The sequence below is a fragment of the Rattus norvegicus genome, chromosome 2 (assembly GCF_036323735.1).
Source record: "Rattus norvegicus strain BN/NHsdMcwi chromosome 2, GRCr8, whole genome shotgun sequence".
NCBI lineage: Eukaryota > Metazoa > Chordata > Mammalia > Rodentia > Muridae > Rattus > Rattus norvegicus.
In genome coordinates, this window is record NC_086020.1 from 214,132,582 (window position 1) to 214,149,741 (window position 17,160).

The 17,160-nt window shown below is 42.2% G+C and overlaps 1 protein-coding gene across 2 annotated transcripts in view; it reads left to right on the forward strand.

The window, feature by feature from the left end:
- The window catches only part of Sec24d (SEC24 homolog D, COPII coat complex component), a 108,018-nt gene that overhangs the window by 29,444 nt on the left and 61,414 nt on the right, over positions 1-17,160 (forward strand). For both annotated transcript variants that reach the window (XM_006233272.5, NM_001309453.1), the window contains exons 7-8: positions 2,187-2,298; positions 5,703-5,830. In XM_006233272.5, the coding sequence (XP_006233334.1) occupies positions 2,187-2,298; positions 5,703-5,830 (240 nt within the window). The remainder of the gene's footprint in view (positions 1-2,186; positions 2,299-5,702; positions 5,831-17,160) is intronic.

Here is a 17,160-nt window from a genome sequence, read left to right on the forward strand (position 1 = left end):
TGGAGTCTGTTTGTTTTCCTATGATGAAAACAACACATTTTTGTTAATGAAATAAACTCTTTATTTTTGGAAAGACTCCACGCTGCAATCCCGAGCGAGGGACCTAATGCAGTAGACCCTCGACTGGTGGTCTTAGCCTCTTTATGGTATGGTGAAAGTTGCACTGCTGAAGGTCTCCCTCACCCTCTTCTGCATTGCAAGAGACTGTTCAGGGGTTGTGTTCTCCCCCTCTTCCTTTCACTATGCACGGTTCAAACAGTTCTACCTCAAGCAGCCCCACTAACTGGCCGGGCATCCTAAGTTGCTGCTTCGTCTTCTGATACATTTCTTCCAAGAGCAGCGCTCCCTTTGTTTCCTCTCCCAATTGTGTTTTATGGTTCCACAACACTCATGGGAATGACGCCTGTGGCACATCTGAGGGGAGGGAGAGATCTGGATCTTCTGAGAGCGCTTTGACATCATCACATGTCACCGTGGACCATCTCAGCCCACATGGGCAGGTCACAGCCGAGTCACCGTTGGCGTTTCTGCTTATTGTCTCATTTCCGATGCTGTTTTTCAAGAGTGTGCGTTTAGGGTAAACCAAAAGCAATTTTTTGTTTAGCAGTGGCTAGAACTATTTGATAATTACACTTTTCTGTGTCTTATTTTGAGGAGGTGTGGATTTAAATAGTAATGACTATTTATAACGTCGTTTCTTCGGGGACAGGGCTTTGCCAGTTGTGAATGGATAGTTTGAAATAAGGTTTTGGGAATATGGTCTACAGATTAGTGTGTGGGTTTAGTGTGCTAGGCACACGACTGTATCACGACAGTGTTCACCTTAGACTTTGTTGGTTGGAACGATTACGCTAAATGCTAACATTTAATAATATAAAAGTTAGCCTTATTTTGAGTAGCCTAATTAGCTTGTGGTTAAATAATTGCAGTGTTTTGATGATCCGCACACTTCTTTCTCGTGGTAGCATCTTGTCTGTGTCTTGCTGTGGTAGCAATGTCTGGAACACATTCTATATCTTTGGGTTTGTAACTATTCAAGCTCTGAGGAAGGCAGACGGCAGACAGATAAGGGTTTATATTCAGGCTTGATCGGTTGCCAATATTCTTGGAACCCATGATACTGGCACCATCTGCGCTGGTTGAGCCTACAGCAGAAGAGAGCACTTCAGAGTTGGTTCAAAGTTGCCATTCATATTAGCAGTGGGAAAACTGTGTATCTTTTAATTTTTATTGTAGACTACGTGCTCTCTGTCTCTGCCTTCTTATTCCCAGGTTCTCTGCTGTTGTTTTCTTCCCCTCCTCCACCCCTTTTCTGAAGAGAGTGAGAATCTGGAGCGGATGGAGGAAGACAGTCCCTGGGGTTACTCTTGGTACCCCAAGAAGTATTCATTCTACTCAATTTGCTCGCCCTTTTTTTTTTACCCTAGACAGTTATAACAAAAAGAAAAAAAATTAAAAAGAAATCTGTTCTAGTCTTCATCAGCAAATATTATTAGTAGAGAAATAAATATGTTTCTATGTTAGATGGCAACATTTAGGGACCTTTGCTCCTGAAGATTTCTAAATCTGCACCCCAAACCTTATATTCCCTGCACGGGTGGGGCAGGGGGACTTGAGAGGCAAGACTAGGAATAAGATGGATTCTCAGTACAAGGTAGGCAGCTTTAACTCATTATATATGATTTCTTTTCTATTTAGTGATTTTTGATTTATGATTTTTAGAATTTTCTTTTGATTGCAAAATGTAGTTTCTTCATTAAAAAAAAGTTTCAAATTTCTTTTCTCTCTGAAGTATTTTTCAAATGCCCATCCATGGTTATAATAAATAAGATAAGACAGTAGAATAAGGATCTCTGAAAGGTTGGGTCTGAGCTGAGAGTATTACAGAATAGACTTTGGATATTTGATAAATTTTGGTCTAAAATTGTGAAAGTAAATGAAGATAAGACTGAAGACAGGCTAGATTGATTTGTCTGAGGAAAATCAAAGGATTTTTTAAAGCCCTCCTCTCTCTTCCTCATTTCTGCTCCCCGCTTCTCTCTTTCTCTTTGTTCCCCCTGCCCCTTTCTTGGTTCTTCTTTCTCCTAAGAGAGAGGAGGAGGAAGGGACAAGCCATTGTCTCTTTTAATTGCTTTCAGGAAGAGTTGTTACTAAGTTTAATTCCCTCTTAACATCTTGTTTGTCAGATTCAAGTGATCGAGAATGACAGGGCCACCAGAGGCGGACAGGTCTATACCACCAACACCAGGGGCCAGGTGCCTCCACTGGTCACCACCGAGTGTATGATTCAAGATCAAGGTATTTATTTTCAGTCACTTTTGGGGGGAATGGATGTCTTACTGTTTAAAAAAAATAGATCGCTCCTGAGAGACACAGCCAGAATACAGCAAATACAGAGGCGAATGCCAGCAGCAAACCACTGAACTGAGAATAGGTCCCCTATTGAAGGAATCAGAGAAAGAACTGGAAGAGCTTGAAGGGGCTCGAGACCCCAAAAGTACAACAATGCCAAGCAACCAGAGCTTCCAGGGACTAAGCCACTACCTAAAGACTATACATGGACTGACCCTGGACTCTGACCCCATAGGTAGCAATGAATATCCTAGTAAGAGCACCAGTGGAAGGGGAAGCCCTGTGTCCTGCTAAGACTGAACCCCCAGTGAACTAGTCTATGGGGGGAGGGCGGCAATGGTGGGAGGGTTGGGAGGGGAACACCCATAAGGAAGGGGAGGGGGGAGGGGGATATTTGCCCGGAAACCGGGAAAGGGAATAACACTCGAAATGTATATAAGAAATACTCAAGTTAATTAAAAAAAAAAAAAAAATAAAGGCACTAAAAGCAAAAAAAAAAAAAAAATTCTCTGATCTTAAAAAAAAAAAAAAAAAACAAACAAACAAAATACCCTGACTGCAGTCATCAATGCTCTTGTAGAGAGAATAGACTAGTTCCCTATTAGTCCTCCAAGAATCCAAAAGGTTCGGTCAGTAGAATTATATTCTCTGCTGTAATAGTCCAGAGAACTTGGAGTGGTATACAATACAATATATCTGCTTGTTTTAATTCAAATTGTGATTTATAGTTTAAGGTAATCAGTCCCCTACTAGAGTTGACTTTGGGTAGGTACCCTGCTGGCATCATGAGTGGAAAAGAGGGGCTAAATCTTGCCAACCAGCCAGATCACCTGTTGTAGCATGAGGATACATGAGGATACTGTTTTCAACAATTCTCCTAACATTTTGGTTCTTTGTGACTCTCCCTCGGTCCTTCTTCACTATCTTAGTTTGCTTGCTGTTGCTATGATAAAGCCTGTGACCAACCAATTTGAGAACGAACAGGTTTAGCTGGCTTACACTTTCATTTCACAGTACATCATTGAGGGAATTCAAAGCAGGAAGGAAAGCAGAGACTGTAGAGGAACTGGCTTACTCCACATTGTCTTGCTCAGCCTGCTTGGTTATAACCACCCAGGGTGATCTGCCCAGGGATAGCACTGTATCAATGAACTGGTCTCTTCTGCATCAATCATCAGTCAAGAAAATGCCCTGCAGCCTTACCTACAGGCAATCTGATGGAGACCAAAAAATTAACCGGGATAATAACCCTCTCCCCACCAGTGTTTACTCTCTAGTTTCCTGGAGTCTAACAGGTACCCCAAGTTAAGTAGGCAATCTAAAGATTTGACACCGAGATCCATATATGAGTGAGAACCTCTGATGTTCATCTTCATGGATCTGGGTTACTTCAGATGACAGTGTGTTTTCCAGTTGTATCCATTTATTTACAGATTTCATAATTAATTCTGTATGACATTAATAGGTATCATATTTTATTATCTATTGATGAGTTGGGGGTATTTACTCTGTTTCCATGTCCTGGCTGTTGTGAATAGAGCAGCTATGAACGTGGATGCATGTGCTTCTCTGTAGTAGAATATCGTCCATTGGGTGGGATAGCTGGGCCAGGGGACAGCCATATTGATTTCCATAGTAGCTGTGCCAGCTTGCTCTCCCACCGACAATGCCCATGGGTTCCCTTTTCCCCACATCCTCACCAGAATTTGTGACTGTATAGTTTTGTTTTGTTTTGTCTTTAACTCTTAGCCATTCTGATTGAATTATGACGAGACCTCAAAGTAATTTCAATTTGCATTTTTCTGACGGCCAAGGATGATGAGTACTTGTAAAAATATTTCTCAGCCATTTTTCTTCTCCTGAGAAACATTTGTTCAGTTCCATAGCTCACTTTTTAATATAGTTGTTTGTTTTATTTGTGTCTGTGGTTGAGTTCTTGTATATTATGCAGTAATCCTCTGCCACATGTGTAGCTGACAAGATTTTTCCCAATCTGTAGGCTGCTTTCTCTTCAGTTGATTAACAGTTTCCTTTGCTGTAGAGAAGCTTTTTAATTTTATGAAGTCACCCTTGTTGATAAATTGGTCCTATTTCCTGTGTGACTGGAGTTCTATTTGGAAGGTCCTCACTGGAGCCTAAATCCTGACATGTCCTCTGTACTCTTCCTTACCTGAGCGTAGATCCTAATGTGTTCTCCTTACACTTCCTTACCTGAGCCCAAATCCTGACATGTTCTCCCTATTCTTGCTTGTCTGAGCCTAGATCCTGATGTGCACTCTCTACTCTTCCTTACCTGAGCCCAAATCCTGACATGTTCTCCCTACTCTTTGATTTGCTAGTTCCAGAGTTTAGGGTTTAATGTTGAAATCTTTGATCCATTGGAAATTGCTTTGTATCCAGGGTGATCAGGATTACCGGTTTTCCTAACACAATTTGTTAATGATGCTATCTTTTTGAGGAAAAACCCAAAATTATTTTGATGACTGAAATATTCTTCATGGATATTATTTCAATTCTCCTGTGTGCCATACAATACAGGTATTTGGTCAGAAAATCTAATGTATATTGAAAAGTGATTATGATGATTTAAAAAGTAACATTTCTATTACAAGCAGAATTTTAATATATAAATTCAATTTACAAAGTTAAGAAAAAGTGAAACAAATTGCAATTATATTTGACAAAGTCTCACTTGATGGTATGAAATGGTCTACAGATAATTGCATGCCCATGGCAGATGTCTGAGCAGAAGTGGGAAGGAAGAGGTGATTGTTGGAGCCGGAAAGACGGCTCAGCAGTTAAGAGCTTCTGTTCTTCCACAGCACCCAAGTTCAGTTCCTAGCACCCATGTTAGGCAGCTCACAGCAGCCTGTGACTCTGGCTCCTGGGGCTCTAGTGCCTTCTTCCAGCCTTCATGGGCACCTGTATAGATATTCATCCCCACACCCCCCACCAGACAGACACTTCCAGAAATAAAACTAAAACTAAATCTTAATAGAAAGAAATGACCGTGAACTGAAAACTGTATTCTTTCACCTCTTTATGACTTTGTTTTGTGTCTTCCATAAACCCTCTCAAGTCTGTATTTGAACCACACTGAAGCCCAGCTTATAGAGAATAAGAATAGTAATAAAACATTTCTTTCCTATCTCTCTAGTAAGGCTCAGTAGTCTTGTGCATGTCTCTGGAATGTAGATCACAGAATGTTACAACGCTACACTTTTTTAGAAAAAAAAAAGAAGAAAACTGTATAGATAAGAATGAATTGTTCAGATGTGCTTTTGTTGAAGTATCTTAGAGCAGATATTTATTCTAACCAAGATTCGTCTGTGTGATTTTGAATGATCCAGGCCACTCGAGCCCCCGCTACATTCGCTGTACCACATACTGCTTCCCATGCACGTCAGACATGGCCAAGCAAGCCCAGATCCCACTAGCTGCCGTCATCAAACCCTTTGCTGACATTCCATCAAACGAGGTAAGAACAAGTTAAACAGATTCAGTAGTTTACCTGCCTACTCCAAAATGTGTCTTGACAGGTTTTTATTACACATTATACCAAACTCCGGGAAAGTGGCTCAAGTGTATATGTCAGAAGTAGCTAGCCATACAATTCATCTGTAAATCAGAGTCTTATGAGCAGTATCACGAAATGCCCTGGATCCCAATCGTGATGCTCTGAGTCATATTTTGATCCACCATGATAGAGCACCCAAAAAGTGTTGTCTAGGGGAATGTTGTGTGGTAACAAACCATGGACTGTCTGGGAGGCCTTATGCCCATTTCAGGGCCCTGCCATGGAGGTATTCTGTTGGGAGAAGTCCTTGATCTTAATACATAAGCTTCAACAGTTACTGTGCCAAAACGCTCATAAACTAAATGTTAGAAACACAGCAGAGAGAAATCTATATGTATAATTGTTATATACCCGATATATAGTTTAGTAGTAAAGCAAATTAGAAAAGCGGCTCATATTTAAAATCTGTGGTTACAGGTTGCTGTTAATATTGATCAAGCACTAGGGTTGCTGGGGTACTTGATCATGATATCTGGACTGACAGAATTCTGTTCCTCATGGCAAGTGAGGCTTTGATGTGACTGATCACAGGAGTGCGGCCCCTTGGCCTGACCCATTCTATTCCATTAGCTGTGCTACAAGTTAGAGATCCCACTCCCCACTCTACTCCTCAGTCTCTGGACTAGGGATCCCTAGATGGAGGCTGCTCTATTATAAGGAGTAGCATCTAAGGAGAGAAAAGATCCTTTGCTGGAGGGAACAGCTCCTCTATCCAAAGGAAGGGAAGGAGGGGAGGAGGGCACTCACCCGAGGGAAGGAAGAAAGGTGACTTCCTTGGCTCCCAGGCGTACAGTGGTCTTTCTATGCTGCAGGATCTCTTCTCTTGAGAATGGGCTGAACTGAGGAGAGTGGGTCAGAGGGAGGCCTGGGACTGCCCTTAGAACCCCAGGATCCACATGCCCCATGCTCAGTGCACAGCTCAGGAAGCAAGTGAGCAATCTCGGTCTCTTCAGTCTCTGTCTGAGCAATGCTATACGACGCTTTATAACGTCGTTAAAAGTTGTTTTATGTTTATACGTGTCTGCTCCATCTATAAGTACTCGAGGAGATCAGAAGAGGGTGTCGGATCCCCTGTGATAAAAGTTACAGATGGTTTGTGTGTTGCTGTGGGTGTTGGGAATAAAGCCCTGGGACCTCTGCAAGAGCAGTCAGTGCTCTTAACCGCTGAGCCATCGCTCCAGCTCCATCAAAATTCTTTAAAGAAAAAAATTCAAACTCCTTGAGAAGGATAACATAAGCCAACGTGTACTGACGAACAGATCCTGTGTACAACATGTGGAGCTGAATTAAAGTGAGCTGTAGGTATTTGCAACAATGTATAGAAGGGAGGAAAGACAAGAAAACTGCAATAATTCCATTTCATCGTGGAAACATCACTAATGGTTGTACCTGTCACGTGATTACACTGGTGGTTTTTTGTTTTGTTTTGTTTTGTTTTTTTAAGCATCTTATGGTGAGTTGTCAATGTCTGATAGTCTTCACTCATCACACATTATTAACTAGTGTCCAATATCAGCTTACTGAGACGGAATTAGTTTACTAATATACTCCTCTTGTGGTCTGCCGACCAAACCCAAGATCTTGTGCTTAAGAAATGCGTGTCTTCCTATGGGGGCAATGAGTAGAGTGTGATGGTTTGAATACACTTGCCCTCCACTGGGTAATGTGTATGAGTGCGTGGTCCCCGCTTGATACACCGTTCAGAAAGGATGAGGGAACATGTCCTCCTTGGAGGAGACAGAGCTTTTTGGAGTAGGCATGTCTCTGGGAGTGGCCTTTGAGGTTTTAGAAGCGTGCACCAGGCCCAGTCTCTCTCTCTCCTGCCTGCTGCCTGAAGATCCAGATGTAAACTCGAAGCTACTGGTACAGAGCCATGCACGTCTGTCTGCTCTCCGCCGAGATGATAATGGACTAACCCTCTGAAATTGTAAGTGAGCCCTCAATTAACTGATTTCCTTTATTAAAATAACCTAAAACAAAAACAAAAGAAATGCATGACTTAGCAGCGCTGGATACATTCAGCAAATCCGTGTACCTGTGTAACCTCAATGTCTACCTAGATCTAAACCATCACAGTCACTCTAGAGAAGCAGCTCACGCTCCTCAGCCCTCCCCACCCTCTCCTCCCCACCCTTCCCATCACCATTCATGTTCCGATGTTTTCTAGGACAGGCTTGAATTTCTCGTCTAGTGCCTTCCACAGCTAAGGTTCCAGAGGACAGAAACGCTCTGAAACTGTTTTCTCTCTCACAGCACTGCGAGTTTCACGGATCAGCAGTCTTTCTTTTTGCTTCTGAGAAGTATTTCATTATACAGATATGCCAGTCTGCTTACATAGTGTTTTACTGGTAGACATCTGGGCTTTTTCTACCTCATTAATGAAAGCGCTGTGAACATGTCGTACATGTCCTTCCATGAACATATGGTCGTTTTTCTTAAGCTAACATCCACAAGTACATCTCAGCCCCCCAAGGTAACACTCAGTGGTTTTATAGGAAACTTGCAGACCATTTTCCAAAGCGGTTACATCATTTTGGTCACCTTGCACTAACCTGCCAGGTGCTCCATCCACACCTGCTCTAGGGTTCAGTGATGTCCTCTGTGTAATGTTAGCAATTAGGATGAGAATGTGGAAGAAACGATGAGCTATGCTTCACTTCAAGATTCAAGATTCAATTTAAAAACTGTACACTGGTTATTACACCACCCATATGCACATCATTAATAAATGTTAATATTTGTTACATTGAGATTTTAAGAGAATGAACACATCCTAGGTGTATGTAATTTCTACTTTTCTGAGACCCATTCATTTTTCCCCCCTTTCTCTAGGGACAAACACAGATACACTTGATGTTTGTCCTTACCTTATGGCAATACATAGCATTAGTTTTCACTTAGCTGAGATGGTGACATTTGGATAATGAAGTGTGAAGTCACAGAGAAGGATCCGAGTCGCTTCCCTCACTGCCATCCCACCACCACTTTTCAGACAGCTCTTACCTATTTTTTTTTTGAGATTCCTTTTACACTTACAATATACGTATTTATAAAATATTCATATACATATGTGTATTCATCCCTTGACAAAGTCAGTATGTAAATGACTATATTAACGCTGGCACAGCTGGATGTCGCTCTCAGCGTTTCTGCCCTGGTCCCATGCTGCTGTTTACAGAGCTGCATTACCCTTAACAACAGGGAGGCACACCTGTAGGAAGAGAAACATTGTTACCTCTTAGTAAGAGAAACATCCTTACCACAGTGTGTGCCAGTTTGAGACTCTCGCTGATTCTAAAACCACCCAGCTTTTGTAGCAAGAGTCCTGATGTTGATCCACCGTGATCTCATAAATGTTCCTGGAAGAATCATGGTTCTATTCCTCCTTGGGGGTGGGATTGATGAAGATGGACTTTTGCTGCTTTGCCTTTGATACCTGTAACTTTTTATAATCAGAAGATGAGTTTATGTCATAAAAGCTACCCTAAGAATATGCAAAATAAGAAAACACTGCAGGTAGAAGTTATGTCCTGTGTCAAAATTGTGGACGTGGGATTTCAGCCCCTGACAGTGTCCTCGTTAGGTATCCGGTGCTCAATGCAATGGATTTGCCTGATTTTTAACTAGGTGTGTATAAAACTACTCTTAGTCTGCTCCTGAGATAGCTGACTTAGATCAAAACTCCCTAGAAGGGGTTTGGAGTTCAGTCAGTAAAGTGGCAACTTCATAAGCATGAGGACCTCAGTTTTGATCCCTGGTCCCCAAGTAAAAGCTGGGCACAGCAGTGCAGATCTGTTGCTCTAGGACCTGAGCAGAAGAGACAGGAGGTGGTCCTAGGGTATTGATGGAGAGCCAGTCCAGCTGAATTAGTGAGTTCAGGTTCAGTAAGAGACCTTGTCCCCAAAATAAATTGACAGCCATGGAGAAAGATATCCAGCATTGACCTCTGTTCGTTGTATATATGTATACATATATACATATACTCCCATACACATAATTACACCATACAGACATGTACTCACCCAAAGAGACACGCACATGCTCTTGGAACAGAATAAAACTCAACAGTGGCAGGCTGATGACATGTGACTCCTTAGATATCTTATGTTTGTTTCAATAGGTTTTTGTTGTTTTGAGATGGTGTCTCATGTAGACTGGCTCTTATCTCACTGTTCTAATCCTCCTGTCTCCACCTTCTGAGGGAGGAGTGTGGCATGGGGCTGGACCCAGAGTCCCATGCATACCAGTCCAGCATTCTGCCTGCTGAACCACACTCCTAGTCCCCAACCTGCCATCTTAATATTGATAATGTAATTTAATATTATTAATGCGATATTCAATAATGTGCTTCTGAAATCGAAACCTGACATTCAAGGAGATTTTGGATGTTGTTGGGAAAAAAATCTTTCAGCCATTAATCCAAGCCTTACCCCAAATTAAGGCAATAGTTTTAACAGGATGCTATCCACCCTCAAGGCTTTTGTGCCAATTGAGCTCCAGGAAAGTCTCCGAGGTCCAGAAGCCATAAGCAGTTGAGGTTATGCTGGTTGCTGACTTTGGAAATCTGACTTGGGGGGAAGCTGGACTTGAGAATAAGAATATATTCTGTCAGTATTTGTAGTCGGTGTACACTGAGCAGCTGGATGTGTTCAACAGTGCTGCCTCCTCTGTGCAGGCTCGTGCTGCCAGGAGCTCTGCCCTTTCCTTCAGAGAAGATCGCTTTGAATGGACAGAGATGAGGAGGGGCACTATGCCTGTTACGGCGATGTCTCCTCGGTGAAGAATTGCCTACAGAGAGAAACACGTTCATTTTCGCTGATTGAAACAGAAGTAACAGAATAGGGGTGTGAAAGGGTACCAAAGCTCTACGGAGCCTTTCTTGGAGGGCATATTTTGAGGAAATGTCTACTCCATGGCCTGGACCTAAATGTGGAGAGGAGACACTGACAGTGGAGATACACTGTTAAAAAACTGTGCTAGTCAACCTGAGTGATTATCCCCATTTTAGAGATGAGGAAACTAAGGCAGAGTTAGGTGTGCTATAAAGGTCAGCAACTAAGTCAGTCAGATGCCAAAGTTCTTTAAAGATATATTCTCACTTTGTCTCACTCTCTCATTCTCTCATATTCTCTCTCTCTCTCTCTCTCTCTCTCTCTCTCTCTCTCTCTCCCCATCCCTCCCTTGCTCCCCATTCCTCCTTTCTTCCTTCTTCCCTCTCCTCCCTCCTTCCCTCCCTCTTTCCTTCTTTCCCTCCCCTTCTCTCCTTCCCTCTTTCCTTCCCCTCCATCACTCCTCCCCTCCCTGCTCCATTCAATCCCTGTCACATACTCAGATGCTTCTCATAGAAACATGTTCAAAAGTGAATTTCTGCTCTCTGTGCCTGTTCACTCTGCTGGATACCAATGAATATCACTGCCACTTGTCTAATGGTTCAGGTTAGAAACCAAAACTCAGTAAATATAGTTGGTAGAAAAAAATGAAGGGCAAAGCTGTTTTTGTGGGTTTTTTTGGTTGTTGTTGTTTTGTTTTGTTTTGTTTTTGAGATAGGATCTCACTATGTAGAGTAGGTTAGCCTCGAACTTACAGAGATCCACCTGTCTTCTGAGTGCTAGGATTAAATATGTGAGCCACCATGCCTAACCCTCAAGAAAATAAATTTTCAAATACCTTTCTTGGGAGTAGAGATATGGCTCAGTGGATAAGATCACTGGCTGGGTTTCCAGGATCACAGGTTTGATTCCCAAAACCAATATGGTTACTCACAACCATCTAAAACTTTAGTTCCAGTGTGTCCGACGCCCTCTTCTGGCTTCTGTGGACTCCAGAACATTCAGGCAAAAACATTCAATACATAAAATAAAAATAAAATAAAAAGACCAAAGTAAAATACCTTTCCTAAGCAAATGGATTGTTTGAATACAGTTTTCCATATGAATATCATTCAAAATTAGTTCCCCCCGTAATAGGTGGACTTTACTGTTTTTGGATTTCCTAAATGGTTAGATTTTATTTGGTGTGGGCTAACAGGACCATCATCACCACACTGTGTAGAGCCATTCTGAGTAATCTTCTGGTTTGGCATTTCTCAAAAGAATTTATGGAGCCTGGCTTTTTAATCATCGGTTCTGTTGTTTGACAAAACCTTTAAAAGTATGCATTGTGTTAGCGACAGCCTGTAAAAATAACCCTTGCCAGGCAGTCATCATCAGAGACCGTTCCTGCCAGCATTTGCTTTGGAGATGGCTGCTGCTTCCAAGGGCAGGGCTGGCTCACCCGTGTCTAACATATCACACTTCGTACCACAGAACCTTAAGCTTTAGACTGTGTTTTAAGTGGGGCTCATTTCTAGGTTCAATGCAGTTAACCCTGAGGGATTTTTTTTTTCTCGTCCAGTTACTGGTCATGTTTACAGTTTTGTTACATCTTTTTACTTTTAATGCAGTATTTTAAAAACCGAGGTGGAAATCCTCTTGGTGTCAAGTTCTAAAAGGCCAGTTGTGAGTAATTTCATTTGAATGTTTTTCTAAGAAATACGAGATCTTTACAGTTTGTGCATCCATCTAGGTAGATATGCAATGAGTCACATGGATTCTGATCCAGATGTCCAGATGGCAGGCTTCTATTTGGTCTATGGCTGATTGTGTGTACTTTTAAATCATAAGCGGATATGATAACAAGGTCCTTGGCTTCCTCATTGGCCAGCAGTGATGAGCTTTGGTCCATTGCTCTACACTTTGCTGTTATCTTTGTTACTTTATGCTAGGAACTGAACTAGACTTTGGAGCTAGGGAGAACACTCCAGCAACTCTTGTCTAGGACAAGAGAATTTTGCAAAACGTACAGCTGCTTTTTTTTTTTCCAGTGTGAAAAGAGGGTCTATAAATCTACTTTTGCTTGTAGAGCTCACTTTATGGGACATTTTATCTGAGATGTGGTTTAATAAAGAAGCTTGTCTACTGTTTATTACTCTTTTAGTCCTTTCTCTGAGTGAGTCCATGTTCTTATAACTCATTATGTATGAAGATGGTAGCCTTGGAAAGCAGTAGGAATTATGTCCAAGAGCTGTCAGGTGGTGTCACCAGATAAAGGAAATGAACCTGGCACCAGTGTATCCTGTCAGGGAAGGTCTTTATATCCACGTGGAAGGAACTGAACGCCGTGGTCATGCACTGACTTCCCAGCCAGTCCTGCATGCCCGAGGTGACAGATTTTGGCAGAGCGGTTACTCTGTTTAATACACCAGAGGAAAAACAGTCTGTCTCCCTAGAGCATAGTTTATGTCAGGATGACCCTGTGTATCCATCCTCCTTTCAGGAAAATTCCAGCTTGTAAAGCACATGTCATCCTCTTCCTCCCCTTTCTTGTCTCTCTTTTCTTTTATGATGAAGCCCTGCAGGTTTAGGCTGTTTAACGTCTGTTCTGTCCCAGGGCCAGGGATCGATGCTGCTGGAACTCTGGTTGGAAACAGTTCTTCAGGCTCCACTGGGCTGCAGTCAGCCGAGGTTTTATTTGGTTAATTTTGAAGAAGGGCATTCCTTTTTCTTACTAAGGGCAGTGGGCCCTTTTGTTCCTCTGAGTTCATGAATGAACTTGTGTCGTGGTGTGAAGCCAGATTTTCAGATTCCCTGAAGACCGAGATAATCCAGAATTCACCAGTGAGCAAACAGGATCTCCTTGGGGTTGTATAGACAAAGTTCAACTAAAGAGCAGGATTATGGTTGTTTATGGGTCTTTAGGTGTCTAAAGTAATCTTTTCAGCATAGCTACTCATAATTGGGTCTGTTGGTAAATGTGTCGCTAGTGAAGTGTAAGTTTGTATCATATATTGGCCTCTTTGTTTTATGCTTGCAAATGAATGTAGTCTGTTTATAACTTTACCTTCCTACAAATTCTGTGGGTAGTAAAAAAAAATCTTCATTTTAGAATCTACTTATTAAAATGTATTTTTAGTAAGCTTATCAATATTTATAAGAACTGACTTGGCTCATTCTCTCACTTATTAATGAGAAGACTAACCAGAAAGGACAGACAATAAGACAGTTATGAAGAATCTTAAGATGTCTACGGAAGTGTTCCCAACTGACTCCATTCCCCAAACCATAGAATATGGCAACCAATTGCTAAAACCCAGGCAAGGAGCCTGTAGGTGATCGCAGGTCTCTGCTGGGGTTTGCTGTCGGGACCTTGGGCCTCCATTTCTGGGTCAGGGTAGTTACAGGCTGCAGGACTAGAAAGCACTTGTAGCCTGTCACTTGTCCAGTCTGCTGGGCACCCAGCCTGCACTGCCTTATGTTTCTGCAGTTCATGTTATTAGAAATTCGTGTGGGCACACGTAAATATCTATGTTCTATCAGTAAACTACTACAAAACATTGTGGTCTCTCTAGTTCCTTTCGGAGTTTAAAGGGGGCTTGCAACTTAAATTCCTTTTGAACAGATGTTTCAAAATCCAGAATTGACCTTAAAGGCATGCACTATAATATGGTCCAAGGTTTCCTGCAATAGTTCACATATGTTGACCAAAGAAAAGACTTGGAAAAGTACATATCCTGAAATAGAAATAACAGCGATGGATAAGACATTTAGGGTGCCTTTATTGTATAACGTTACTTTGAAACTGGATCCTAATCTCTCTGCGTTTTGGATCAGTCTTGTGACTGCTGAGAACAGGTCTGGCAGCTAAAGAATCTGGCCACCCCCTTCACAGAGCTGCGCCATCACGCTATAGCAGGCTGTGGTGAATTCACATCTGTCGGGGCAAAGCTTGCTGGAATTCTGTACAAGTTATAGTTTAGAAACAGAATGTACCGAGCCAATTTTCTTGATTACAAAGGTATTCTCTTTACTTTTTCATTTTTGTTGGATGAAGGATGATCTCAGAAAAATTAATAAAGAAAAATATCTTGCCGTATTTTAATGTACAAGGAAAGTGAGTTTGTGGTTTTCAGCCTGGTGGCTGGGGGTGCTGTGTTCCACATCCCGAGGTTAGACAAGAGACCAGTTTCTCTGAGAGGAACTGAAACAAGCCACCTGAAGGGAAGCTCCCTAACACATGCTTGCTTTCCTCCTCATCCTTGTCCTCATTCTCTTCCTCCTCCTCCTCCTCCTCCTCCTCCTCCTCCTCCTCTTCCTCTTCCTCCTCCTCCTCCTCTTCCTCCTCTTCCTCTTCTTTTTCTTCTCCTCCTATTCCTCCCTGTTGCAGTATAATTATAAAAAGTTTTCTTTTATCCTGCACTAGTGCTGGCAACGTAGGGCCACATGGCATCTCGGGATATTTTCATCTCAGACAACAAAGCCTCTCACCCACTAAGCTCAATCTCGTATCACACTGCCAATGGGTACTCTCTGAGCCGGGCAGCAATCTCTCTACCCATCTAGTTCCCAAGGCAGGTTGCCACCATGCCAGAAATATACATCTCAATTCTGTGATGAACCCAGTGTGTCCCGCCACCACACGCTCTCTTGAACTCAATTAAGTCACCACATGAAAGAACACACCACACAATAACCTGTGATCCAATTGATAAGTTGCCAGATATAATTGTCTGTCTAGATAAGATATATTTTGTTCATCTAGACACACAAAGCCCTGTACACATCCATCCCTTAAGAATAGTCATAACAACCTGTAGATGTGCAGAGAGAAATCTTAACTTCTGTCTCCATGTTCTCTGGGCTGCTCTCCCCTCCTCTGGCTCTGGTCTCCTCCTCTCTAACACTTTTCTCCCGCCCATCCTTCCTTCTCGTCCAATAACAGGCCTCGTTCTATCCTGTACCTGCCTTCACCTGTGTAATGAGATCAAGCTATACCTCCTCCTCTTCTTCCTCCTTTTCTCCTTTTCTCCTCTTCTCCTCCTCATCCTCTTCCTCTTCTTCCTCACCATTTGCTATGATTTTTTATTTTTTTCTCTTTTTAAGAAATGACTTGATGATTTCATTGATTCTTTGGAAATTCCACATAATACAACCTGATTCCATTCACATTGTAGTCCTTCCTGGTCTACCCCCTCACCCTTATGATCTCCCCCAAAACAAAAGAGGAAAAGAAGAAAAAATAATTCCAAGTCCAAGTTTGTGTTGCCTATATATTTACTAGAGTATGATAAAACTTACAGTGACCAGCCCCTTACAGACAACTGATTCCTTCCCTAAACAGCAAATATAACCCACTTAGAGAGAGGCTGGGGGTGTGTATTGATCAAAGGTCAATTTGGGAATTGGAAGTTGGTTCTCTCTATTTGTGTGTGTTACAGGGCTTGAACAAAGAACTTTAGGCTTGGTGGTAAGCACCCTTACCTGCCGAGCCACCCTGCCTGCTGTCACCCTATTCACCTTCTAGATCTCAACTTAGTTACATCCTCAGGAGAGCTTCCCACCCCCGCTGCCCCCTTCTCCTCTGTACCCCTCCTCACCATGCCTCTTTGAGTTTGTGAGTTTGTTTGTACATGTGGTGAATGTCCTTAGAGTGCTTTTATAAGAGTACAGGCCATTCTGGGTTTTCTCCCTATGACATTCTCAGGTCCTAAAAGACCATTTTAATTCTATATACTATTTAAAAGTCATCATCACACAGTGTCTCCTACGTGTGGAGATGCTCTAAAGTTCGAAGGTCAAGTAACCTGCTAAGGTTTTCGCTGTTGAGATATGTGCTCAATGGATCGCTGTGCATCTCTCTCGTGATGTGAGGGCTGCATCGGCGAAGTACATTTGTCATGTGGATGTTTTCCTGGAAAACAGCCACGTGGGGCTGCATTACACATGCCTGCCTTTAGTCCCCGACCAGGAAAGAGCACTGTGATGTCTGGGTGGCTGTTGCTTAAGGCATTTCTTTGCAGTGAAGATGTTTTAGCTGTTGCCTCTATCTATCCCAATGCCACAGCATTTGTTTCTGCTACTGCAGCTCACTTCCTGAAGGCACGAAGTGTTTATACATGTGCACGTGTGTGTGTGGGGGGGATGTCATAAGAGATACCTATGAAAGAGCAGCTAAAGTTCTCATGGTTTGTTTGGGAAAATAAGGCCGTCATTGATTTTTGTTTTCAAAGCAATAAGGACTCTTGACTGTATATATAAACAGGGTATCAGTACCACGGCTAAAGCATTCGCAATTCATTAAATCAAGTGTCTAGTCAGTGTCCAGAGTTAAGCAATTTTCTTACACGTGTGTGTTTCAGGTACATTATTTTTGGAGTGATTTAGGTTCACAACAAAATAAAGATGAAAATCTAGAAG